This window comes from Episyrphus balteatus, chromosome 3, assembly GCF_945859705.1.
Source record: "Episyrphus balteatus chromosome 3, idEpiBalt1.1, whole genome shotgun sequence".
Lineage (NCBI taxonomy): Eukaryota > Metazoa > Arthropoda > Insecta > Diptera > Syrphidae > Episyrphus > Episyrphus balteatus.
This window is the reverse complement of record NC_079136.1, coordinates 127537612-127565462: the sequence shown is the minus strand read 5'-3', so window position 1 is coordinate 127565462 and position 27851 is coordinate 127537612. Positions and strand designations below refer to the sequence as shown.

The window sequence follows — 27851 nt, the reverse complement described above, 5'->3', positions numbered from 1 at the left end:
ATTGTTTTTAACTGAAGAGCAAGTACCTAGAGGAAATCTAGTCGTGCATTTTATTTTATTAAAAAAAAGAACAACAATAATAGTTGAAAATTTCTTGCATCACAACTTCCTTAGTGCACATTCAGCGATAAAAATAACGAACACACCTTGGAATTTGAAGTTATCTGTCAAAAAGCAATCCGTCATACGACGTATTCTATGGGTCGGGGTGACAGAAAGGGGTTTTCTGTCCCATCCTTCAACTTCAACGGATGGATTGACGGAACGGACGCAACGGATTCTATTAGCCTTTTCACATCAAACCCAAAAACCCGGTTTATGGCAAAAAGTTTTCAAAAACCTGAAAAGTGTTCACACCACAAATTTACAGGTTTTTGTTTGACGTTTAAATTTTTTTGGCATCCAAATGTCAAGTTTTCGATGAGATTTAATTTTTGTTGTTTAAATCAGCTTGAGCTCACAAAATTGATCAAATAAAATTAACTCTGACAATTTAAATATAATTTTATTTATTTGGTAGTTAAATTGTGTAGTTTCATTTTAATTTCTTCCGGAGAATAATATATTGGCCGCCCCTCAAATCCTTTAGACATTTTGATGTAAATATGATCGTGTTTTCGCCTGCTTTTTAGCTGTGGCTCCTTTTCAGCTCAAAGTTCCAACAGGAACTCTTCATCTTCGGTCCCCCACATTTTTTGTTTATTTTTTCTGCTCTGTCATTTTCTATAATTAATGAAAGAAATAAAAAAAGAAATTTCAACAAACCGCATTTGTAAATGAACTAGTTATCTAATCTTTGCCTGTCAGTTCTTTTTTTTTTGTCTGCTGTCAGTTCTTTTTTTTGCCTGCTAAATTGTTGCTGAATTCCTCAAAAGGTTTGTTTGGTTATTTCGTTTGGAGTTAAATGTTTTCATTTTCAGGTTTTTGGCGAGTTTAATCAAAAACTTGTTTTACAAAAACTTGTGGTTTATGAAAAATGTATGGAAAAACTTGTGTTTTTGATATAGGTTTTTAGGGTTTTTCGCAAAAACCGAGTTTTTGGCTTGGTGTGAAAAGGCTATATGGGTTGGGGATTTTTCATTCATTTCTTCAATTATGCAATTGTCCAATTTGTCCCAATCTCCCTTAATTTCCAACCAGCGCCCTCTATCCGCAAGTACTTACAAAATCAAATTCACATCTCATTTTCTAAACACACCCCAAATGTCATTCTCATTTTATTTTTGTTCGTCATTCTTTTTATGTAGTTCCCCGAGAACTGAGTAAAATTTGAAGAAAAATTAAAATAAAAACTAAACTCCAATTTCATCACAATTTTGAACAAAACCAAAACAAGTTACAAATCAATTCTCAGTGATTTGCAAAAATTGAAGCAGACTACCAGAACTTTCCGCGATCAACAAAAAAACTAACAGAATTTCATATAAAAAGAGTAAATTTTCATTAAAATTTATTCATTGTATTGAAAGTTATCAAAACAAATAGAAGTTCGTTTTTTCGTCTTCGTTTCAGAGAAGAATTTAATTTAAAAGAAAGCATCTCAAATCAAGTAAAAAGAAAGTATCTATTCAATTAAAAAACAAGGACAGTTTAAGAAAAAAAAAAAAGAAAACTACAAAATGTCTGCATTAAAAATTGTATTCATTACGAACGAAAAACAAATCGTTCTTTATGCCCAAGGAATGAAGCAAATGTGGCAAGTGGAATCGCATGTTTTGGAGCGCCTCGGACAAACCGAGCGTCAAGCATTGGCCAATGCAACATTCCGTAAATATTGGATTGGTAAGTTTTTTTTTTTTTTTTCTCTATAAAATCGATTTGGCAATTTTTTTTTTCTTTTGATGAAAAAAAAAGAAAACAAACAAATGAATCAGTGAGAATTTGAAGAAAATTGATAAGAGAATATAAAAATTTGCTTTTATTTTTATTTATCTAATCAAAAACTGAAAAAAAAACATTGGCAAGTGCAATTTTATTTATTTTCTTTTAAAAGATATCAAAAACTCAGCTGATTATAAAATGTAGCTGTTTTGGGTGGCCATGTTTTTTTTTCTTCTCATTTTTGTTTTTGTTTTCGTTATTTAACTGCGCATTGAAAAATTGTATCGTTGTTTTTGTTGTTGTTTTGAAAAAAGAAAATGAAGAAAAATGCAACTGCATTGTTGCCGGATATCTTATTACCGTTTTTTTTTTTTTTTTATTTTAAATTGAGAGTACGGACTTAGGACATGTGAATAGGACATTTTAAATAAAAACTGTCAAAAACCATAGCAATCAAAGAAATTAACAAAAAAAAACAACTGAAAATGATTTCAATTTGCATATTTATGTACATAAATTAAAAACCGAAAATTTGCTGTATCACTTTAGAATTAGTATATTTCCTTGATTTCGCAATAAGTCTCAAATTAATAATGTTGATTCATTCATAGTCTAAATACTAGACGTGTCTTCATTTTGTTTTTTTGTTTTTTTAACCCAAAGCAAAGTCCATCATTTAATTTAAGTCTTCTGAGTCATTGTACAAATAAACAAAACAGTAAACAATAATTAACTTACCTATGTATTTGTGTGTCGCCACCTGTCACGCACAATTTAATTAAGCTCTAGATCGGGCATGTCAAACTCAATGGTTACAAGGGGCCAAAACAGCGAGATAAAAATTTGTGTGGGCCGCAGAACATGATAAGCTATAATTTTTATATGTAAAAAAATTTTGTAAAAAAAAACAGCAAAAATGAGGAAACAATTTTTTTTCATTTACCTTTTTTTTCTCAGACCAAAGTTAGTTATTCAGGATTTTATAGGTAACTCATTCCTCTTAATAACTGAAATAACTGCTCGCATCGACAGGTACCTACTGCGAAATTTGCAAACGATTTTATATGGCAGTTTTCAAGTGCACAAAAATACTTATAAAATCGGGCATTTCAACGAATTTGGAACTTATTTCGAAGTCAAATTCGGCAATAATTCTATGTTTATGGAACAAATCGAAAAAAATTTAGAGAACTTGTCTTTCAAGAAATATTCTGCAAGTCTTTTTCGTATTCAATTTTATAGTTTAGATTTTTTGCGTAGTATTTTTGATAGTTCAAATCCTGGTTTATCTTCTGATGTTCCAAAAGAGCTAGGTTGCATTTGAATGCAAATTTGCATTTGAATGTTGCATTTGTTCACATATTCGTTATTATTATGAATTTTGTTCGCAGTTTTGAGTTTAACTCAATAAATGTTTTGCTACATCTAGGTACAGTGGCTCACAGCTTATTTGATACAGTGCTTGATTTAAAATTTAAATTCCCATAGCATGTAAACAAGAATGATAATCTATAAAACTTAAATTTTGTTTCAAAGAAAAAACAATTTACTTCAACAAAGAACAAAAATTTATTTAAAAATATTGGTAATTAAAAATGCAACAACTAAAAAACTAAAAACAGAAATAAATTTCACCCCACAGCTTATTTGATACAAGATCACTTTTCTTAGAAAAAAGTTGTGGTTTTTAAGAATCGTGAACATTTTAGTACTTGGTGTGGTACCCTTTCGCCTTTTCAAGAGCTTGGAGTCTTTTTGGCATTGAGTCAACAAGCTTTTTGGTTATGTCTGGGGTAATTTTCTGCCATTCTTCTAGAAGAACCTTTTTTAATTCATTTTTGTTAGAGATTTTATGCTTTCGTACACTGTTGTCCAATAAAGCCCACAAATTCTCGATTACATTCATGTCTGGCGACTGTGCCGGGGGTGTCATCAAGTGTGGGCAGTTCCAAATGAGCCAGGTTTGCACGATTCCGGACTTGTGTTTGGGGTCATTGTCTTGATAGAAGCGGAAATTTCGACGAATACCCAGCTTTTCTGCACTTTGCATCAAATTTTTTTTCAAAATATTGAGGTACATATTTTTGTCCATCGTCCCTTCAATGAACTCCAAATTCCCCACCCCTGCTGCAGACATACAAGCCCATACCATCACACTTCCTCCACCATGCTTCACTGTTGCTTTCAGGTTCTCTTTTTTTAGCTCCGTATTTGGCTTTCGCCCGACGTACGACATCCCGTCAGACCCAAAAATGTTGAATTTGGATTCGTCTGCAAAAATTACACTCTCCCAGAAGCTTGAATCCTTGAGAATATGCTCCTTAGCAAAGGCGAGACGGCTTCTCTGATTTTTTTTGCTGATTAGAGGTTTTTTTCGAGCAACTCGCCCATTGAAATCTTGCTCGCGAAGCACACGGCGAATGGTTTCTGCACTACATGTCTTCCCTAGTTCATGCTGAATATCAATTTCGGGGCCGATAACTTCGGATTAGCCTTAATTTTTCGTACAATGTACCTTTCATCAGACTGATTAAAAATCTTGTTCGGTGCTTTTCTCCCCTTGTCCTCAACACGGTTTTCATTAATAAACCTCTCCACTATATGCTGCACTGTTGAGGCACTCAAGTTAACAGATTTTGCAATTTGTCGAATAGACTGGCCATTTTTATGGTGTTAAATTACCAGTTCGCGAACTTCAATTGTTGTGCGACGACCCATTTTGAAATAAGGACTTGGTTTGTTATTTTTGGTTGCGATATTTTACTTTTAATTATGAAAAATTGATTGCGAACTAGCCTAGTTACAGAAAACAAAAATAAACAACAACCAAATGCGTGAAAATTTAGAACGTAGGTGCACTAAGTTAGCTGTATCAAATAAGCTGTGAGGTATTTTTTTGAACAAAATTGCTTTTTTCTATAAGTAGGGAGAATATGGCCGTTAATTTTGAAATTCTTAAATAACATATTGCTCTCTAAACTTGGGCCTACAAACCTGCATTTAAATTTCGAACACATATTGTTTACCTTTAGAGATATACCCTTTTTAATTTTAAAACAAACACTGTATCAAATAAGCTGTGAGCCACTGTAGGTATCATGAATTATAAACTCTGCAACCATTTAAGATAGCAAGACATGCTGGTTTAAAGACTTTTATCATTAAAAACTAAAAAAATATTCCAAAGCCCCAAAATCGTTTGTAGGTTAACTCAGAATATTCGTTTCCTAGTTCACTTTAAGAAATCACATAACTTACCCTGGGGTCGAATTACCGCACACGATTACGATCATACGTTAACGTTTTGTTTATTGCTCTCTCAATTTAGTTAGTAGAAGAAGATAGGGACACATAGCAACCATACGTTAACGAACGTATGCCGTAGTTAGACCCCTGATTTAAGCCACGAGATCTAATAAAATTTACTATTTTGTTTGGTTTTGTCCCATATTTATTTGTTGATTAGGAAAAAAAGGAGGTGCATGTTTGTCAAAAGCTGTGAACATAAAATCTAAATTATAATCTAAAACTCAAAATTAATAAAAATGTGGACAGGGCCGGGCGGCAAAGTTATTCGTTGTGGGCCGCATGCGGCCCGCGGCCCGCAAGTTTGACATGCCTGCTCTAGATCAATGAATGGGTTCCATTATATCTTTGATGCCGGGTACAAAGGGGTTAAGTCAAAAAAAATCGATTTTCGGATTTTTATTGGACTTCAGTCAGTTTTTTTTCTCTTTCGTTTGGTCTTATCGCCATAGCTTTAGCTATTTCGATTAGAAATGATTCGGAACAAAGGGTTTAAGTCAAAATTTTTTTAAATTGTATGGTACTACGGGCGTAAGTTGACTTAACTCCTTTGTTTTTGCATTCATTTTTAATTTTTAAATAACAAAATTGATCCTTAAACGTTAAGTCAAGAGGAAGAAAAAAAAACACGAAAAGCGATTTTTCTACTGTATTATATTATTTCAAAAAGAATTTTCACATTTGGTAATTAATCACATTAATATTTCCAACTTTCATTTATAAATTAAACCTTGTTATCAATGTAAACAAAGATTTTTCTTGACTTAACACCTTTGGACCAAGTTTATTTTTTAAGACTAAATGGCTCTAAAGTGTTAAGTCAACACAATTTAAAAAAAAAACCGGTCATTTTCTGGTCAACAGCATATGGATATTAAAATAGATCTTATAAATGATGTATCTGCATCATTACTTTTTAAAAATAATATTATTCAGATTTACAAACAAAAATTGAAACTTCAATTTCATTTTCCTCAAAACTACATTTTCTGACTTAACACCTTTGTACCCGGCGCCAAAGATATGACGTTTACAATCATTGGCCCGTTTTTTTTTTTTTTTTCAGATTAAAAAAATTATTTTGAATCCTTTAGGGCCAGTTGTACAAATATTTAATCCGTGGTTCAGTAAATTTCATCTTCTGAAATGGGTGCTAAGGTTCCGGTTTAGCAGTGGTGGAAGATCCACATATGTAAAAATAGCCACATCCATGCTTGAACCGACGTTGACCGTTGACCCGCAGCTAATACGCCGAAATCAGTGAATTAAACTCCTGATCCGAGGCTGAACCACCTTTGTACAACTGGTCCTTAAGGAAAAACGAATTTTCACTCGTTTTCTTTTCTGTAACAGTACTTATGTAACTAATCGCTATCACGAATAATTGTCACAATTTTAGAGACTTCCAGAAATTCCATTCGAAATGCACTCTTTGTGTAAGTGTTACCAGAGTTGAATTATTTTTGCGATTTTTTTTTTGTGAACGTAGAGGATATTCTTACCTTCTAAAAAATTTAAGTTAAAACAGGGCTTTTTATTAAGGAAGAAAGCGTTTATTTTGGCGGTTACCTTTTATTTATTTATTTATTTATTTAATGCGTTAAGGACTAACGTTAAACACTTATTATATATCTTAAAACTAGTACATTTTAAATTTACATTACATTCTCGTATTAAAAAAGATTTGTTTGAATTTTATACTTTTAAAATTATCATTAACAGAAGAGATCATAAAGTAATATTTATTGAATACTGAAATCAACTGATTAAGAGGACTATATAATCCATAATTTACTCTACTGAAAGATGGGCATAAAGGTATTTGTCTTCTTATGTTAGCATGGCTAAAACTGAAATGTAAACGATCCAAAGTTGATGGCGATGTTATAGAACCGTTTATTATTTTAATGATGTAACAAAGCTGTAAGTATTCTCTATGCTTTGAGAGTAGAGGGAGATTTAGTAGCATAACTCTTTGATTGTAGGGAGGTAGTGAGATTTCGGGGGATAATATTACCTGACAACTTATCCGAAAATTGCGTGAGCGGGGGTATTACCAAAATTAGCCAGTTAGGAACACACTATCTACTCGAACCACTCGGAACTACATATGAACAGGGAGAGACTTATTTGTCTATTTTCACTAGATATCGTCGGCACAAAGCCAAACTGCGAATCTGAATTTTGTTTACATTTACACTTTAAAGCGTCATTTACCTTGTTATAGATTCCTCTATTCACTGCGTCAACTAGGGTTGCCAACCGTACTCTAAAAAAGTGTATTGTACTCTATTTCACGTATGTGTACTCTATAATCTATAACTCTGATAGAGTACGTCAAAATACTCTTTTTTTTTACTTAAGGCTGAGTGTACCACCACATAAACATAAGCATTTTAACTTTTACAAATTGGTAGATAACTTTCATATTTTTAAAGATAGAATTGAATGAAAAAAAGAAAGAGGCTTTAAATATTCGACCTTATAATTTCTAAACTTGAACAATTGTAATTTAGAGAGTACAAAACACTATAATTTTTGTCGTTGTTTTAGTACGACCAATTTGTTTTGTGTTTGTTTCTTAGTCAAACTTAAAATTTAATTTTTTACTAAAATTTTAATTATTTTTTAATTCAAATTTTGTTCTCTATTTTACTTCAAACATCAAAATATTAGATTTTTTCTTGTAAAATATCAAGGTATTTAAAATTGAGTTAACCTTCTTATATATTTTTATTTTGATGAATTATATTGATAACTGCAAAAATTGTAAGCCATATTCTATCTGTTCTTGCCACTTCAGCATTCACTGAGAGAGTATTTTCGGTCTTGAATATGAAGTGGCGAGACAAGAGGAAATTGATCAAAAATGAGCTCTTAATGTATATGAATTTGAACGTTTAGTCATACACTTATTTTAAAAACAACAAAAAATTGTTATGTACTGTAAGAAGCAAAAAAAAAAAATATACTCTGTACTCTTTTTTTTCGTCTCTGAAATCAAATATACTCTATTCGTTGTTAAAAAAGTTGGCAACCCTAGCGTCAACCCCTATCTTCCATCTGTTGCCTAAGACGCCTAAACTATCAATTTTCGTTGCACGAGTTTGCATAACAACTTTGAAGCCGTTTTTCTCAAAACAATAATTTTGCAGATTCGTGGTTTTGGCGTTGTGCCCATATATATATCTAGTATACATTTACATATATATCATTATAGAATAATTGAATCGTTTATTTCAGAAACTACATTATGACCATGAGCATTAATTTTTCCGGAGCTACAAAAAACTGTTTTTTATGTTAAAATTCCACGACACTTCAAATTTAGAGTATGCCGAGTTATAATTTGGCTTAAAATGCATTTAAAAACCGTTAAATAGTAAACCTTTTTTTTTTTTAATCTTAACAGCTTTTTAAGTCTTTAAATTCGCTGGACTTATGTATGTCGTTTATTGAAATAAACAAACTTTTTTGGTAAAACTTGTTTTTATCTAGCTATAGCTTTTGAACACTGCTTTCCATTTAAATGATTAAAATAGCAGTAGATAGAGTAAATCTTTACCATTTTATTTTAGGAAGTTACTTCTTTAATGAATTAGAAGAACTATCGGAACTCTCAGGCAATAGCCTACTGAAATTTGTCAAGTCCTCTAAATGGCTTGAACAACCATAGCATTCATAGGTTAACACTTTTTCATGAAGTTACAATACTTCAGGGTACCACAAGGGATCTACATTGATCTAAGTGTGACGGTAACAAAATCAACTGTCAGCCCATATAACCTAACCTAACCTAACCTACCATTTTATAAATGTATAACTTAAAGGCTTGCGTGTCATGATAGTTGCCAAAATAATTAAAGGTCATGTATTTAACAGTAAAAAATGCTGCCACCGCGTGAAATCTTTCTATATATTTGAACCCATTATTTTCAGTTGACATATATTTAATTTCTTTTCAGAAGATGAATATCTTTAAAAAAAATTCTGAAATAAACAGTTCAAGTTTTTTTTTTTGTATTGGAGTGAGCAGGGTGGAAGTTCAAAAATAAATAATTTCATCATTTCTACCCTCTGATTCATTCTATCAAATTTCGTAAAAACTCGTATAATTCATTTTTTTTTTAGCTTCTTCTTCAAATGTGGTGGTTTCTATTCCGCCTATTATGCATGCTTCTTTTCGAGGCAACATGACGATGAACTCAATTCTTTCTATATCCAAACCAATTAATTTTGTATTCTTGTTTTCAAATTTTGCAGATGACGAAAAGGATCGTGTTGAAATAATGAACGATGTCGATTTTGAGTTCTTCCTCAAGCACAGTGGCGGGAAGACTCCCAAAATCTACTTTGAAGCAAGTTCTCCACGTGCTTCGACTGCTCGAGAAGAACCCCAATCGACCAGTTCCCCTTCAACAGTCAGAGATGAAGAATCTCTAAGCGTCCATCCAACTGTCGAATGCGATGTTTGCTTAAAAGCTCCCATTCGCGGATTCCGTTATAAATGCTTGCAATGCCCCAATTTCGATTTGTGCATGAAATGCGAAGCTGAAATGAAACATCCCGAACATTTGATGCTTCGCATTCCCACTGCCAATTCACCAACAATGGAGACAGTTTGTCCAATGTCAAATATTTTTGGCAAATCTGTGCGTCGTCAACAAAAGCATGCTGCTCGCTTAGCGGCTGCAGCAAATGCTGCTGCTTTGGGAGGTGAATCAGCAGCTGGTGAAGGTAAGCGCAACCATCGTCATCATCGTAAACATTGCGCTGTACGTGGTGGACTCTTGTCCAACTTCTACGACATGATGCAAGATTTGGCCGAAGGTGGAGTTGCTCAAGAAAATCCAGAGACTCCTCAAAAATCAGCACAGCAACAACAACAAGAGCCTTCGGCACCTTCTCCATCACAACAACCAGGATCACCAATTGAACATGTTATAACATCGGTGAAAGTGGCCGCAGCTAATGCTGCTAAGGAAGCCGCTACAGCTGCTACAGCTGCTACAGCAGCTTCAGCCGCTGCTGCTGCATCTGCAGCTGCTGCCAATAGCATTTCAAAGGAAACAAATACATCTCCTGATCGCTCGTCAACATCGGCTGCTCCAGGAGCTCAAACTCCACCAACTCCACAAGGCATACCCGTTACACCATCCTTGGAGAACCTTATCGATCCGCAATTCATGAAGGCTGGCATCCAGATTTTGAATAATTTCAGCGAAATGTTTGGCAAGATTTTAGATCCAGTTGTTACTGAAGGAGCTAGCCGTAATAATTCAGCTCCCGAGTCTGTTGTAACAATTGACATCGATTTGACTGGAGACAATGGAGCCGCAGCTACACCACCACCAACTGCAGCTGAAACTCCCAATAAGCCATCAGCTCAAACTTCGAATGCCGGATCTGGATTAGTCACTCCAATGGAAACTGAAATGTCTGCTCCAACACAAGCACCTGTTCCTTCACGTTCACGTACACAAAGCGAAGAGAACGATTGGACTATGATTGACGGTAATAATGTAACGATATCTGATGCTCCTTCGGGTTCTAGCACTGCTGCAGCAGCTACTACTGCTCCAGCTGCTCCAATTGATTTTGCCAAATTGAGTCAACAACTCCAATCACACATTGAGAACGAAATGAAATCTGTTTCATTTGAGATTCCTTCTCCAGCACCTTCTGTAACTCCTCCACAGGCTTCTGTCCCAGCTCCTTCAGTAACACCTCCACAAGTTTCTGCCCCAGCTTCTATTCCAGCTGCTTCAGCACCAACTGCAGTTCCAATTCCCGCTCCAGCTTCTGATACAACTGAACGACGTGCCGTTGCTGTATTCCACGCAGGTAATAATCCACTTAATCTATTTTAATTTAAAATTTTGTCTTAAAAACAATCTTTTCTCTCTTCATTAGATCCACGTATCAATAGCGCAGTTCATGGTATGATGGCAATGGGCTTCAGCAATGAAGGTGCCGTATTGACTCAACTTTTGGAATCTGTAAATGGCAGTATTCCTCTTGCTTTGGACCTAATGACGGCTGCACAACGCAACTAAATTCATCACAAATAACAACAATAGAACTTTTTTTTAATCAAATCAATTATAAAAAAAATATATATATATTATAATCTTAATCTTTTAGTATTTAGTGTATACGTACGTACCCCTTCCCCATTTTTCCCGCATAAATATTTTAAAGATTAACCACAAGAGAATTTTGATTATATTTTATTTTTTGACATTAGAATGTTTCCCTAATGCAGTTTTGTTTTGTTCTTTAGACGGTTGTAGGCTTCTTTGAAAAAAAAAAAAAAATAAAATTGTATCCTATAAATGTCTACTTTAATCGAGTTATAGTTATGTAAGGTGGCGTTTTCAAACATTAACAGTTGTGTATGTACATGTTACGCCTTTATTAATATTACTTTAAAATGTATTTACTTTTATTGGAAATAAATGTTAATTTTCAAAACAAATATTTTGTAAAATTTTGATTTCAACAAATAACTTTTATGGTATAGTTTCTTCGAAGGTGTGCCAAAACTTATAGCATTCAAAATTTCTGAAAATCTTGTTTTTGGCATAAACCAGTAAGTTCAGGTATTCACACACATGGAATTCCGAAGGAGATACCCTCGGACCCTAGCCTTGAACAAGTAATATAAAGGCAAATTTTACAAATCTATTTAAGTACAGTAGAAATAGCATTTGAGGTAAAATTTATAGCGCAAAAGATGAGACATTACATTTCAGCATTATACAAAATCAGCATTCGTAAGTTGGGCATATAAGCAATTGCTTCTTCAAGTCGTAGCAAATTATCGAGATAATTCTTTCTAAATAATGGCTTTGTATTTAAGCCTCTTTGGGCCATCACTCAAACTAATTTCATCAACATGAAGTTTTTAAGTGGCTTAGTTATTTTCAGAATTAAGAGGTAAGACGTTGGAATTCCGAAAAAAAAATGACCTTTGTAATCATCAATTCTATTCCATTTTTTTGTTTGTTCATCTCAATTTATAAGTTCGATTTCAAGAAATGAAACCCTTTTTTTCTGGAAAAAGTTCAAATGTTTGTACCTTGTACATAAAAACCGTTTTTTTTTCTTAAATATTGTGACCGGTGATTTTTTTTTGTTCCGAAAATGCGCCACATGAACAATCATTATACATAATTTCGAAATTAACTTTTCTTTAGGTAGGGTTAGGATAGATGATAAAAATTGGTTCTTCAATGAGATAATCCGAAAAAAATACTCCGCATAAAATGTATTTATATCAATGATTCAAAATAATGTTAATAAATAGGCATTAAATAGAGGAGTAAGGGAGAGTAGGGCAAATTTGAACACTGCTCATAAAATTTTAGTTTATTAACCTTTTTTTAAAAGCAATTCGATATTTTAACCCGTTAACACCATATCCATAAACGTCATTGACTTTCCTTGATTCTCTCAGTTGGCTCTCAGATTCATAAGTGGAAGTTGGTTTTTAACGTGGTGATGCATTATTTTAGTTGTTTTTAATTTAGTGCGCTGTTTTAAAACGGAAGAAAATTTTCGCTGAAAGATTAGACTTTCCTGAATCTAAATGTGGTTTCAGAAAAATTCTATCAGGTACTAGCTATTTTTGTAAAAATGATTTTTGAAAAATGTGGGTAGTTTCTAAAAAATCACCCTTTTAGATTCATTTGAACTTGTATAAAATTAAAACTATTTGTCCCATTGAGCTCAAATTTGGAGAACTTATTCTTTATAATATGACCTATCGATTGACACAAATATGTCCTTTTACATTAATGTTTACTCATTTTTTTAAATACTGATTGACAAAAAAAGCAGACATTTCGAAATGCTTCATTTTTTAGCAAATCCTACATGAACAAAAGCACCTTAATTAAGGAAAATGTAAAATATCAATGCCCATTGTATTTAAAAAGTTGAATATGTAAAGAAAACCATAATAAAATACATTAAACAACATTTTTAAGTGTTTTGTAGTTTTATATACTATTTTTCTATTTAGAAATATCTTATTTGTAATAAACCATTCGATAAACTGCCTTGTAGAGCTTCAGATTTGTTTCTCCTAGAAGCAAAAGTAGGTATACTTTTCTTATAGTTTTTGATGTGCTGAGTCAGAATCCGAAGTCAAAAAAATTCTATCACATCAGGATTTTAAGATATTCGCATTAAAGTATCACAAAATCAAGTTTTTTTTTTGAAAATCTCAAAAAAAACTACTATATCTCAAAAACCAGAGCTGACCGAAATTTTTTGAGTTCGGATTCAAAATCAGTTCCAGGGAGAAAGATATATTAATTTTTAGAGATCAGTTTCTTTATGGTAAGATATGCCAAACCTATACTAAACTTACTTAAATTAAGACATCTCGGAGAAGAAAAGAGATATTGAGAAGATTGAAACTGAATTTGAAAGAAAAAAATAAGTTCTTTCATAAACCGTATTAATTTTAATTGAAAAAGATTACATTATGCCAAAATATTTCTTCGAAAACAGCAAACAAAAAATGGGTTTTTGAGATTTTCTAACGGGAATATCTAAAAAATGTGACGTGCTAGGTCAATTTCGGATTCGGAATCAGCATACAAAAATCCTTTAGAAAAATATAGTTTTATTTTAAGGAGCATTTCCTTGCAGGCTAACACGAACACTGATATAATTATTCTAGGGATATTCTCCGACGTTATTTAAACTTTATTAAGTCTCTTTATAAAACCAATGGAAATATTCTCTATAAACATAATATAATGGTGTCTAAAAGTTTTTGCCCTTTTAAGAATCCGGGCAGAAGTCCTAGAAAGCTTCTTATACAATATATAATTTTGCTTCTTTAAAATTTTAACTTCTATACTGCTTTAAATTGTATGTATGTTTACCTGTGATATCATAGCTCCTATACTACTTACCGCAATTCAATAAATGAAGTATCGTTGGAAGCGTCTTGCTCGTCTAGTGGTTAATGGCTATAAAAATGAATATTTTGTCCTCTATTTTTTTTTTTAATGTACAGTTGCTCTGTACTTTTTTTTAAACAAACACTATATACCAGGGGCGGATCCAGGATTTTTTTCTGGGGGGGGGGGCACAAGGGACGGATTGGCAAAAAAAACAGCAATAACAGTTAGAAATAAAGTGAAGTACCATACGACTGACTAACAAGCAGAACATTTTAACGACCCACAGTGGTCTAAAACCTGGCCAAAAATATTTAGGCACATTTCCGACATCAAATAGGTACCAAATGACCAAAAAGTTATTCGGAAGGAAAAATTTTAATTTTCTTGTTACAGTAAAAGCCACTTAAGTGCTTACCCACTTACCCCTGGATTAGCCGGGAGAAAGAAAATATAAAAATCAGAGCATGCACTTACTTTCCTGTGCTATATTAAAGTAAGTAATCTATTCTTTATTTAATTTTTTTACTTAAGTTGTTTTATCAAATAGTTTTTGAGAAATTAATTTTTAAAGATGAAATTTTGAAAAAAAAATGTTTACGTTTTCTAATTGATTTTGTATAAAATTTTGCAATATTATGGACATAATTATACCATTAGTTAATGATCTAGTAGTTTTTAGTCAAATACTAAAGACTTCATTCTAATAAATATTAAAGTTCCTAAGAATAACAAAAAAAACTGAATCATACTTTTTTGCTGGGAAACCCAGTTTTGTTTTTTTTTATTTGCATCAACCTTTTGTAACCCAAGGTCGTAAATTAATAAGTCAATCGATTGGCCTTTATCTTTAATAAAACACGTATTTTTTTTTAAATTCAATAAAATCATTATTTACTTAGTTATTTCGATATTTATGGAGTAAAAAAAAATTTTAAATAATTTATTTTTATATAAAAATGCAAAAATTCAAGCAAAAAAAATAAAACCCCGTGGGTTTACTAATAAAAACTTTTTTCTGAATTTCGTAGTTTTTACAAAAATTAGCTTATTTTCAAAAAAAGCCCAACTTTCAACATTAACTGTCAATTAAAAACTATTGGTGTTATTTATTAGAAATTTGAAGTACTATCTCGATAAAGCAATACTTAAAGATTATATTAGAAGCTTCAAAAGAGAAAAAAATAGTTCGTAGAGCTTTTATGCAATCTTTTTCGGTTTGTTACAGAAATGTCACATGGGGCTATAAGGGGTTAAATTGTTTTATATCTCAAGAATATTGTGTTCAAATTGTAGGTCTCTTGGAGCCAAATTGACCAAGTTATGAGTATTTTAATACTTCCCTTAGGAACGTTTTAGTCTTTTAGTCCAGAGTTCAAAACTTTAAATCGTTATCCCCACAACTAATGTTTTCAACGCCGGTGCTCCTCATAACTTCAAAACTACTGCACCGATTCTTTTGAAATTTGGAACACTATTTTTTTTTTACATATTTTTAGAGGTATCACTGGAGAAATTTTCTCAATAAAATAATATTTATAAAAATCTATAAGTAAGGGTCGCTTTTAAGAAGTTTTTTTCAAAGGGTCTTTATTTTCGGGGTTCAAACTTGGACAAACTTCTGAAATGCAAGTTTGTTCTACATATCTAGCAGTTCTATAATATATAGTTTATGCAATGTTGTGGCATGTTCCGCTATTTAAAACAAAACTAATGTTAAAAAAAAAACAACGAGAAAAGTGCAAATTTTTTAACCCCTCCGTATGAAAAAATAGAGTTGCATATACAATTATTTTTTTTTTAGAATATCATTCAATGTCATTCGATGTCCATATCAAAATTTTTCACCAAAATCACTTTGAAAATTCACTTTTTTTTAAATCGAAAAAAAAATTCGTGTGTACCCAACAAATAGCCATTTATTTATTTGTGAGGTGGAGCTTTTCATGGGAAAGGGATGCAACAAACCATAAAATTCGCATTTTCAGCCAGAAATAGACAAGAGTTTCACTCAAGTTATTTCTGTTACTATTCATATATTTTAAAAACTCTTAAAGTTTGATTTCCTTTAAGTATGAACTTTAAGTTCTGGGGGGGGGCACGTGCCCCCGTGCCCCCCCCCCTGGATCCGCCTATGCTATATACATCCTACAATTGCTTTAAATTATGACCAGAAATAGAATATTCAAATCTGGTTTTCTCAAAAAAAAAGGAAACCCACATAATTTCTGCGTTCTTTCCTATATCAAAAGAAAAATTCAAAGACTTAAATTTTCTCACACTTACACACTTTTCTACTAATTACATCAAAAATGTATGTCACGATTTTGTGTAGCTACACAAAAAAAAAAAAAAAAAACAACTGAACGCGCCTTTTCTTTGCTTCACTGCACAATTTTTATTATTTTCTCAAAGGACTTGACTGTGTCCTTTGCAACTTTTTGATTTAAGTACAAAGAAAAATAACAGAAAAAAAAGAGTAAAACAAAAGTAGAAGAACACCACTTACATACAAAACAAAAAAAAAAAATAATGAAAAAAAAAATATTCTGTTAAAGGATTTCATTCATTTCCAGATTTTTTAAAAGGAAAAAATTTCAAAATTGCTGTGGGTAAAGTTTGAGAGGACAAAATTCAATAACAAACATAAAAAAATAAAAATAAAAAACCACAAAAGCTAAAGTTGATTCCACTTCTGAACAAAAATTCAAAAAAAAATAAATAAATAAAACGGATTTATGTAAATTACTAAAATTACTCTCAAAACTAGGAAAACTCTTGTATTTTTCTCGCAAAACCTGCAAAAGACTTGCGAAAACAAAGATTTCTACAGGGAACTAGGTATTACCTACTCCCCCGCACATGCCAAGTGCAGTTCAGTTCGCTTCAGTCTTGTTGCTGAATCTGATGCTAACCAGCAAAAGGATGTGCAAAGTAAATTTCATTTAAAAAGTTTGCATTCCAATAAATTTCCTCTCACATACCGAGAAGTAGAGGAAAATTTTATAGCAAGTCCTTTGGCTCGTCGTCTTCGTCCTTGTCGTTCGGGTTCGTGTCGTTTTCTTCGTTGTAAGGAATAACCCCCTCAAATCTTAAAACTAGAATAGCCATTTTTACTATTTAAATGAACTTTCTCGCCAAATTAATGAGGTGATATCTTCTTTTTTTTTTGTGTTCATTTTGTTTTAAAAGCGAAATGGATATCCTTCGCTTTTGCTCCAGACCTCGTTCTGGAGCCTTTTGTAGAATCGAAATTGAGTCTCTGGTAAGAAGGGATGTGATTAACAGGATAATTGCAAGGAGTTAGTGAAGACGTACTTCTAAATTGCATTGTATGAATAAATTATGACACACATTTTTGGTTGAAATGGTAAAAAAGGGAAAACCACAGACTATAAGAGTGTGAGAAAAAGAGAAAAAAAAAAAAAAAATTTTTTTTGAAGACTGAATCGGTGATAAGGTTTTTTCAATAGAACTTTCAAACGTAATTTATTGCATATTCGTGACTGAAGTTGGAAGTTGATTTTTTTTTAAATTCAATAAAAGGGTTATTGCTTTGTTAAATATTCTTTTAGCGAAAATTTCTTTAACAGCAAAAAATACCTGCGATTGTAGACAATCGCTATGTAGTTCATGACCGTTAAAAGGACGTTAAAGGGGACAAATGAAGTCCTTAAAGAGTTCATGAATTTATATCGTGCACCCGAGTAATAAAAAAATTGAATTTTTAAAGAAAAAAATAAAAACATTTTTGACCGCCGCACCACCGCTGCACCATTTCATTTTGCATGAAAAATTCGTTGCACCATGATACATAATTTTGGATTATTGAGAAATATAAAAAAAAACTACCGACGAGAAGGAGATTCGAACCCGAGTATCCAGAGGACTATCAATTAGAAGTCCAACGCCTTAACCACTCGACCACTAAGTCATCTTTGTACGAACTGTCTTAAGCCAATATAACTTTGAAGACTACTTAAACATTTGTATAAGTACGAGAATAGAATTTTTGATCATGGTGCAGTCGTGGTGCGGCGGTGGTGCACCCAATTTTAAGTCAAAATTAAATGGTGCGGACGTGGTGCAGTCGTGGTGCGGTGGTGGTGCACCGAATTTTTCATTCAAAATGAAATGGTGCGGACGTGGTGCAGTCGTGGTAATTACTCTATAAGCCTATACAAACACCTTTGCTAAATATTTATCTATAAAATATTTTTAATGAAATTTTGAACTTCAAAAAACTGTTTTTTTAAAGGAAGTGTTTCTTTGTTTTTATTAAAATAAATTACAAAATCATTCTTTTTTGACAATCATGCACTGATTACTTATAAAAAATGTTTTTTTTTTTTCTTTTTAAAAGTTGTTTTTTTTTTTTTCTTTTATTATAAAAAGTTTCGTGAAACAGGGTGATTTGTTATATAATATAAAATATTTTTTAATTTAATTTATAATTAATTTTTTCCAATTAAAATTGATGCGGCTATAAAGTTTTTTAAAAAAAGTCCCACCTTACAAAGCAAATTTGAAAAGAAAAATAACTTGAACATCAAATTTGACAATTTGTTTCAAAGTTTTGATTTTGAAATTTTATTTCACATAAAGTATAGGCAAAAATTACTTAAATCGAAAAACATTTGAAAGAATGCTAAAAAAGCTTTCAAAAAAGCTATTGCACAGTATTCTAGGTCTTTTTGTTGATTTTATGTATTTTTTTTTTAAATTTAAGGTTAAATTTTCAGAAAATTTCCCCTCCCACCGGAACGAGGGGTAATACAGCCCCCTTCCCATACAATTTTTTTCTTAGATCAAACTAAAGAACTATTTCTTAAAATATAGCTCACTTTTTATAGAAAAAAAACATAATTTAAAAATATAGGTTTTTTCAAATTTATTAATATTTTGTCCCCTTACTTAATTTCCTGGAGAAAAACTAATATTTTAATGGAAAAAAGTTTCTAAATTTCAAGAACACTGCTAAGTTTAGTTACAAAACCAAATAAAAGTGACAAAAAATGTCTTATTAGCTGCGTTCCTTTGGAAATATTTATCTACTTTTTAGTACTTAAAACTACTTTGATCTACTTTGCTATACTGAAAAAGTAGTTCAAAGCAGCTTTAATTACTAAAAAGTAGATAAATATTTCCAAAGGAACGCAGCTATTATTAGTAGAAGTAATTAATATCTCAAATCGACCTATTCTGCCCCACTGTGTGGCGGTGGTGCACCATTTCATTTTTGAAAATGAAATGGTGCGGACGTGTTGCAGCGGTGGTGTGGTTATTTCTCATGCCAGTTTTTATGTGCACCTCAATACTGGTGTAGAAGCTGTTAAGATTTCAAATGCTATACGGTTAATCCAAATTTTAATCCAATCTTTTGACTATAATCCTTAATATTATTAAGGATTGGAAATTGTTATTGATATCGAAGTGAGAATAAAAGACTTCAAACTCTCTGTCATACCTGACTTTCAATTTTCATCTGCCACTCTTATTAAAATAAGCTACTGATCCATTGTTTCTATAGGTATCTCTTTGTTATCCTTAAATGCCATTTTTAAACCTTTTTTTCAACAAACTGTCAGTCTCATTTTTTTAAACTTCAAACTCAATTATTTTATACAATTAAATACTCCATCATCATTGCGCTTGAATACCTAACCTAGCCACTCTGTCAACCTGCCACCTATATATGATACCTAATCAGGACATCACTTTGTCTAGCTTAACTTTACCTCATCCCTATTATGCCCCTTCCCAAAACAAAATGAATAATTTTGTTTTTCTTCTATTTTTGAATGTCTGCTGCTTTTCATTCAAGTTCAAAAACACTGATAACCAAAACTGACTGCCCATCAACATTTTTTCTAGTTTCCCTTCTTTTTTGATGGTGTTTTGTTCTAAAAAAGCTTGGTTAAGGATCGTAACAATAAAGACTCAACCAAAAAAAAAAACTCGACATAACCATTATTTTGTCAAAGTTCGTATATTTTTCCACCCGCATTTGTTTACATATCAACCCAGTCCCATGTCCTTATACTCCCCCGCACAAAGGCCAACATCCAGGCTATAAATTTTTCAACTCCAAACAGACAAAAAAAAAAACAAAACAAACAAACATTCCCCCCTTAACACATCACACACATATCACCCTTGAAGCCTTCAAGAGATAATGGAGCATTTCATCCTTCTTCCTGATTTTTTTTTGGAGTTTTTGTATTTTTATTTTGGTTTTAAAAATACGATAGAAAAGTCTTGATAAACGTAAAACAATGCAAAAAAAAAATTGTGATTTTATTTTTTTGTCCTTTGGCCCTGTTGGTCCTGAAATCGAATTCACCATTCACCACTTCAGCCACATAAGTACAAATTGTTGAATCTCATGTTTACATATACACCTACGCGTCGTCATTTCTATATTATATTCATCAGGTTTTTCGATCCTGGGGAACTCCCCATGTTCTCTCTTTTGTATTCTTTGGATGTGTCCTTATGAACATACACATACAATACAAAAAGGACACAATAGTAGGTAAAATTGAACTAATTAAAATGGAGTTTCCATTCTGGGGACAAGTCACCCCAACCCATCATGCATCTACTACAATTTTGTGAAACGCAATCGAAAGCAATTGAACTGTCAAAAGCAGAACAAAATGAACGTAACAAAGAGTATGGGCCTTACACTTGTACCCTGTGGCACATCATCATCCAGCAGTATAACGTAGTGCGCACCGCACTTCAAAAATTTCAAATGTCCTTTCGAAATCACAATCATTTCCCTAGGCGCCCTTTTGCATCGTAGTTTAATTAAGGACGTTTTTTTTTCTGTTTTTGGTTTCTTCTGTGTAGTCGTGTGTCCTTTCCATCTTCGAACTTGGATGATGGACTTTGGTTTAAGGGACGTGCTAGAGAGTCGATCGAATTTATGGTGAGAGGTACACTTCCAATACACGTTTGGTTGCGAACATTGGTTTTAAGGATGCACATTATTAAAGTGCATCCTTTTGTTCACAATCCTGCAGAAGTTGGAGATGGGAGATATACCTATATGGTAGAGGGCGCTAAAGTTCACTTCTTGTTGCTATTAACGAAACAGTTATAATTAGAAGCTCTCGTGTTCGTCTCTCTCAATCATCATTCCATAGGTATATATAATTCTGCATACGCACATGCTTATCATGTCGAGGAAGTGCATTCCGATGGACGAAATTTCAGTTTGAGGAGGTGGACAGTTATAATTATGGGAATGGGAAGTTGGTTGGTTCACACTTTGTACCCGATGGAAATCTCTACACTTGTGAATTTGATTTGGGCTCGCAGAGTCTGCTGATGGTTTATGTTGATGTTGGTGGGAAAAATATTTGGACTGAGTTATCAAGTAGACAGAGGGATATACCGACAGACAGAGAGACAGACAGAAGGACCTCAGTTTAGCACACATCGCGGGGGATATAATGTACGAGTGATGAGTTCATTAGCATTCATGGCTGGAATAACTCAGTTTTCATTTTGTGAAAGACCCAACACCGATTTGCTGCTCTGGATTCTGGACATATTCATATGAATGGGTGTGGATTGGTTGGAACGTGTTTGTGTGTTGTGTGTACAATCCGAAAAACCATATTAACTAAGATAAATCGAATGAAATTAACAGCAGATTTATATTTGGATAATTGTGAGTTTACTCAACTATAACATAGAGGGCGGTGGTGTAGCGAACGGCCGGGCAGTTGGCGGTGGTAGATTCGCGGTGGCGGTTTTGTTTCATATGTGTGCTTAATTTTTAGCGACTTTGAAATTAAGTTGGAGGTTATGTTTGGGTTCATATTGGGGGGGATTTGAGGCCATTAATATATTTACCCGCTTTTATCCAGATCTAAAATCCATATTCTTATGTTGCAATGCCGCTATGTCACCATGTCGCCATGTCGCCTAATAGCCATGTTGCTATGTCGCCATGTCACCTTGTCACCTTATCGCTATATGTCACCATGTCGCTATGTCGCTTTGTCGCCATGTCGCCATGTCGCTATGTCGCTATTTCGCCATGTTATTATGTAACTCCAAGAACGGGAGGCTGGCCAAGCCGTTTCTTCATTATTATTCTTCATTTGTTGGAAGTGCCTTTCTAAAATTTCAAATTTGTAGCTTCATTGAAATTCATTGCTTGTATAGATTTTTATTTTCATAATAAAAAAAACATATCTATTTTTAACAATCATTTTATATTGAGGCTATTCTTTTGACAGATTTTATATTAAGTATAATAAAAAAAAAAAACATCATCCCAACCAACACAAAACTGGACCACTTCAAGCGTTAAAAAAACCCTTTTTTTCCTCTATAATACGTTAGTAAACACACTCCAGCAATAAATCAAAAAAAGTCAAGATGATAACATTAAGTTTTTAACGACTCTCATAAATCAAAGATTTCACTCAAAAGATAGGAAGGTTATAAAAAAAAAAAAAACTATACACAACAAGGATATGCGTTCAACAACAAGCCGCCCATTCCATTGATTTCTCAATAATAAAAATTGCGAAGAAGCTTTTTGTGGGTGTATTTTGCACTTAGAATTTTCATTTTTATAGATTTAGTGGGGAAATATAAAATAAAAAGGACTCTAAAGTGGGTCCTTGGACAGTATTCAATGGTTATGGGGATTTGCTGATGACTTTCTATTCCCAATGGCATATAGTGAAATTAAAAATCATTTCCTAAAATACAGCTTTGTCTCTTATAATACACCCATAAACAGTGGACTTGTCTATATGATGCCACTTAATTGAGTCCTTAATATCTCAAGTACAAAACTATTTTTTCCTCTCAAGTGTGATAATGTGTTGTATGTTCTGTCTATAGCAATTCCACTTCTGAGACTTTGTATACACTCGTAGACTTCCTTCCCAAATGAGTTCGAATCGAATAAAATAAAATCTATAAGAAACTTAAGGGTCTCTCCAAAACAAAAGAAAATATCCTTAATACAATTTAAAAAGTTCAATAAAAGATGTTGCAAAAGTTTAAATAAAAAGTTTTTATTTTATGCTTCTATTCTTTATTTATTTTTTTTTTCTGGTTGTTTTTAACTTTTTTATTCTTCACATTGATGTTTCGCCATATTCACTTCCATTTCTTGTCTCGACAATGCCTTTTTTTATTTCGTTGCTTGGCCATATTGAAATATAGGGTAAATAAAAGAAGAAACGACCTCAAAAAGGTTTTTAATAAATGGTCGTTTATTTTAATTTTTTCGTTAAGTTTTCGTTCGTTTTCGTTAAGTTTCGTTCCTAATCATTTATAAGAACTTGGCAGCTGATATCAACTAAAAGATATCTCTATTGAGGAAGAGGATAATTCATTGAATTGATAGAAAAAAAAAAAAAAAATACTTTGCGACGTTATTCCCTACTAGTGGAGTAACTAAAGCTCAAAAATTGGCAATATTAGGGAACCCGGCCGAACAGCTTAGATTTTGATGATCTTTTTTTTCAAACGTCGGTAATTAAAAATACTTTAAAGTCTATAGATTAAAAATTGCCGGTGTTGCCGTTTTAATTTTTAAAATTATATGAAGATTTTTGTGAACAAAAACAAATTTTTTTCAAAAATTTTTCTTAAATTTCATAAATTAATTGATGCCAAAAGATTGTCTAGGAAATTCAAGGAAAAAAAATATATGGGAGTGAGGGACAATCTTCCATAGTTCAAGCGATAGATGCAACTTTCTTATTAATTGACTTCAAACACAAAAAAAAATATTTGAACACAACGGCAACACCTACAATATTCAAATATAATTTTTTTAAAAGCTAGAAGCTTAGTCATATATGTAAAATTAAAACTAAGTTAATTGAATGAACGGCTTTTGAAAGAATGGTAATTGAACTCAGATTTTTGAAAAAAAAAAAATGATTGAAAAAATTTTAACATGTCGTTTTTTAAATTTGGTCGTAATATAAAATGCATTTATTTTCAAATTTTTTTGGCCGCATTTATTATGATTTCAAATTATAAAAGGAAATGTCAATATGTATTAGGGTTTATGAAAAAAATTAAAAAGTATTTCATTTTCGAAGAACTTTTTTTAATAAAAGTTTTGAAAAAACATGTAACTTATTTTTTTTTTTTAAGTTCAACATCTAAACATAAAATTATTTTTTATTCATTTAATAACCCTTACTGTTGAAAGTTAAATAGCAAAAATTTAAAGTTCCTATTTACCACAGTCTTTGAGAAAATTAATTATTTCAATGCAAAAATTCAGTTTTAATAAAAAAAAACCATTGAAATTGAAGTAATTTTTCATTTTTTTTTCAAAAGTGTGATATATTTTACCTTTTTTGTTCGAAATTCAACTGATAATACTTATGGCCAAAATTTTTTTTTAAATAAATTCATATTTTAGTAGAAAAAGTTTGGAAAAAAGTCATTTTAAATTTTTCTAATAACATTTTTTTTTTTAATTCTGAGTTTGAGGACCATTTTTTCAAAAAAGTCTTGATTAAATTTAGTGGATTTAAATTTAAGAGATAAGAATGAGCTTCTGGCTTTTTAAAAATGTATTTTAAAATATTGTAGGTGTTGCCGTTGTTTTCAAAATATTTTTTTTGTGTTTGAGGTCAGAATGTTAGAAAATTGCATTTATAGCTTAAACGATGGAAGATTGTCCCTTACTGCCTTTTATATATTTTCTTTAAATTACCTAGAGAATCTTTTGCTATCATTTGTTTTATGAAATTTAAGCAAAAAAAATGGTTTTGTTAAAAAAAATTAATTTTAATTTTAAAAAACAATACGGCAACACCGGCAATTCTTAATCTATAGACTTTAAAGTATTTATAATTACCTACGTTTGAAAAAAAAAAATCGTCAAAATCAGAGCTGTTCGGCCGGGTTCCCTAATAATTTGCTTTAGTTACTCTACTATACTCCCTCAAAACTCTGTACGAAGGTCACCTTTATCTCATTTAACTGCTAAGAAGTGTCTCAGAACTTGATGATTGTTTTGAACCTGGTCCTGATGGTGTACCATGCAGTAGAAGTTATTCAGTAACTTTAAGATATGAACAATCGGTTTATTTGTATGTCAATTTTGGTGTTCCACGAGGAAGCCATTTAGGGCCCTTTTTATTTATTTTATATTAAGTTTTCATGCTTTTAAAACCTGGGTTGTTGGGTAAACGTGTATAGGGTACGTTAACGGTATATTTTATTTAACCAAATAGTAGTAAATCTATTTTATTTTTCTTCTATCAACTTCATAAAACAAATTGACAACTAATAAAAGGTATAACTCAACTGAGACTAGGGTAAGTACTTACCTGGCATCATGTGAAAAAGACTATTCCTTCTTTTCTTCTACTTTTTTGACTTTTCAGAAAGATATCGTATCGACGAACAAAGTTAAAAAAGTTTTCCATCAAAAAGATAGAAGAAATAAAAAAAAAACTTCAAGGATACAAGGTTAGAAAAGTAGATGTCCTTTTTATCGTTTTTGAATATAATAGAAACTTCGTTCCATCCTCAAAAAATCCGATATAGATGCATTTGCAAAAAAGATATACGCAACGCACTCACCCTTACACACATGAATATGTATTTAATTTGAAGTTTTCTCTCTGGAAGAAAACTTATTCTATACACCAACTGACTTTTGGTTTAACTTTGATTTTTAAATGTTTTCAAAAACTGTCATAGGCAAGGGAGATTTCTATACATATTCGACTTGGTTAAAAGTGAACTTTTACAATTTCCATAAAGAGCGATTTCTGATTGAAATTTGATCGATATTGGGAGGTTTTTTCAAATAGAAATGGGATGGGATAAAGGGCTTGAGAAACTTTATCAGGTATTTCGAAAAGTGACTTGATGGTGTTTTGCAGGATGCGACCTATCGTAGGAGAAGAATGAACTCATCACTATTCTTGTGCAATATGTGTTGTCACACCTCTTACTCACTTCACTCATTCACTGACTTACTTACACAACTGCTAACAAACTATTAAAAAGGAATTGCAGCAGCAGTAGCACACATTGCTGCAAGCACGAATTTCATTTAAAAGTGCAATAAATCAGGTTTATTGCCTTTGGTGCTGTTTGTTGGTGTTTACACGCCCCCCAAAACGTCCAAAAGGTGGCATTAACACGCGGATGATCATTAAACTGGTATATATAGTGGATGTATAATAGGTTGCACGTGTTTATGCAGTATAGTCAATGAAGTTCAGAGAGTGGGTTTGTGTTGGCTTTGGCGTGGGTGGTGAAGGTTTTTAGCTGACTCTTGTAAAACTTGTTAACTTTCGAAATAAAATTGAAGTGTGTGTGAGTGCAATGTCAGGATAAGGGTGTTAGATATAGATTCGGAATGTAAGCCTGACATGATTATGCCGTGTTAAGTAGATAATTACATTTGAGGAATACGGAAATTGGGAGCAAATTTTATGACATGCACTTCCTCTATCTCACTCTACTATGTAGAGGTATAAGGAAGAATTTGGAATTTTTATTCTTTGTAAGTTCAATAAAAAAAATAAGCTCCTGAATGGGGGAAAAACTTGTTAAGGATGTTTTGTAAGTGATAAGAAAATTAGTATGGGAAGACATTAAATTAATTAAAATGATGACATAACAAGGTGACTTACTTTAGGCTAAGGACTTCAGACGACATTAAAGTAAGCATTTAGGTATTGTTAATGACTTTCTCGTTGCAGTTTTGTACGTCTTGTTTTTTTTTTTTTGGTTTTTAAAGAACGACACCAACACTCGATTCTTTTAGTTTGATGTAGCTAATATTGGATTTTTAGTCCTTATTTCGTCACAGTTTTTCTTGTTTGCTGATTCATACCAGTCCCATAATTTAGCAAAACATTTGAGTTCAATTTACATTTTTTTTAAATTTTAGTTTTTTAAATTTTTTTTTTATAAAATAATTTTTTTGAAAAGATTACTCATACGCCATACACTATTTCTTACTTTCAATGATGGGTTTGAAATTCCTAAAAAAATTGAACTTGAGAAAACAATCTGGCAAAACATAACGATGATAGAGAAATCTAAAAAAAAAAGTGGGGGCCGCAATTCTGTATGTCTGTCTGTAAATACTACATAAACCAATGGAGCGGTTTTCTTCAAACTTGGTAGTTAACAGTGTTAGGTGGTTCCCTAGAGGGGGAAAATAATTTTGTTTAAGTTTTCTGTCATATGACTTTAATGAAATTTTTGGTTGAAAAACTTTCAAATATCCATAATATTAAATTCTTAACAAATTTTCAAAAAAATGTTGTATATAGTTTTTACTTTCTTGAAAAATTAATTTTTTGAAAATTAGTTGATGTTTTTTCTTAATTTCGTTTTTTAGCGTTAATTAATGTTTTTTTTTTTAAACGGTATACAAACTTTTATTTTTGAAAGATGTTAGAAAAAATTGTGGGTTGGGGTCAAAATTCTGCCAGGGTCAAAATTCTTTTTTCAAAATTTTGCAGAATTTTTTTAAAATCATCCTCTTCACTGCTTATTGGATTACTAACCTACTCACTTTGTCATTTTTGTTGTTGTATATCTTCATTATTTGTTTGATAAATCAATGAATTAAAAAAATATTAAGAAAATGTTTTTAATGTTAAATAATAATTTTGAAAAATAATTAGAAATTTATTAATTTATCAAATAAAAATGAATGTTCAAAAAATAATTAAGAAAGGAATCTTTCTTTTTAGTTTCTAATTAATTTTCAACGGTTTGTAGATGTGAATTTGAAGAAGGTCAGTCTATGAATTATAAAAAATATTTGCGACA

The 27851-nt window shown here is 31.8% G+C and overlaps 1 protein-coding gene across 1 annotated transcript; it reads left to right on the top strand.

The window, feature by feature from the left end:
• The first annotated feature begins 1229 nt into the window (after positions 1–1229).
• Positions 1230–11605, top strand: LOC129913024 (protein ref(2)P). The gene is made up of 3 exons (XM_055991361.1): positions 1230–1782; positions 9391–10971; positions 11041–11605. The coding sequence occupies exons 1-3, from the start codon at positions 1620–1622 to the stop codon at positions 11181–11183; spliced, it is 1887 nt and encodes a 628-aa protein (XP_055847336.1). The 5' UTR covers positions 1230–1619; the 3' UTR covers positions 11184–11605.
• Positions 11606–27851: the final 16246 nt, after the last annotated feature.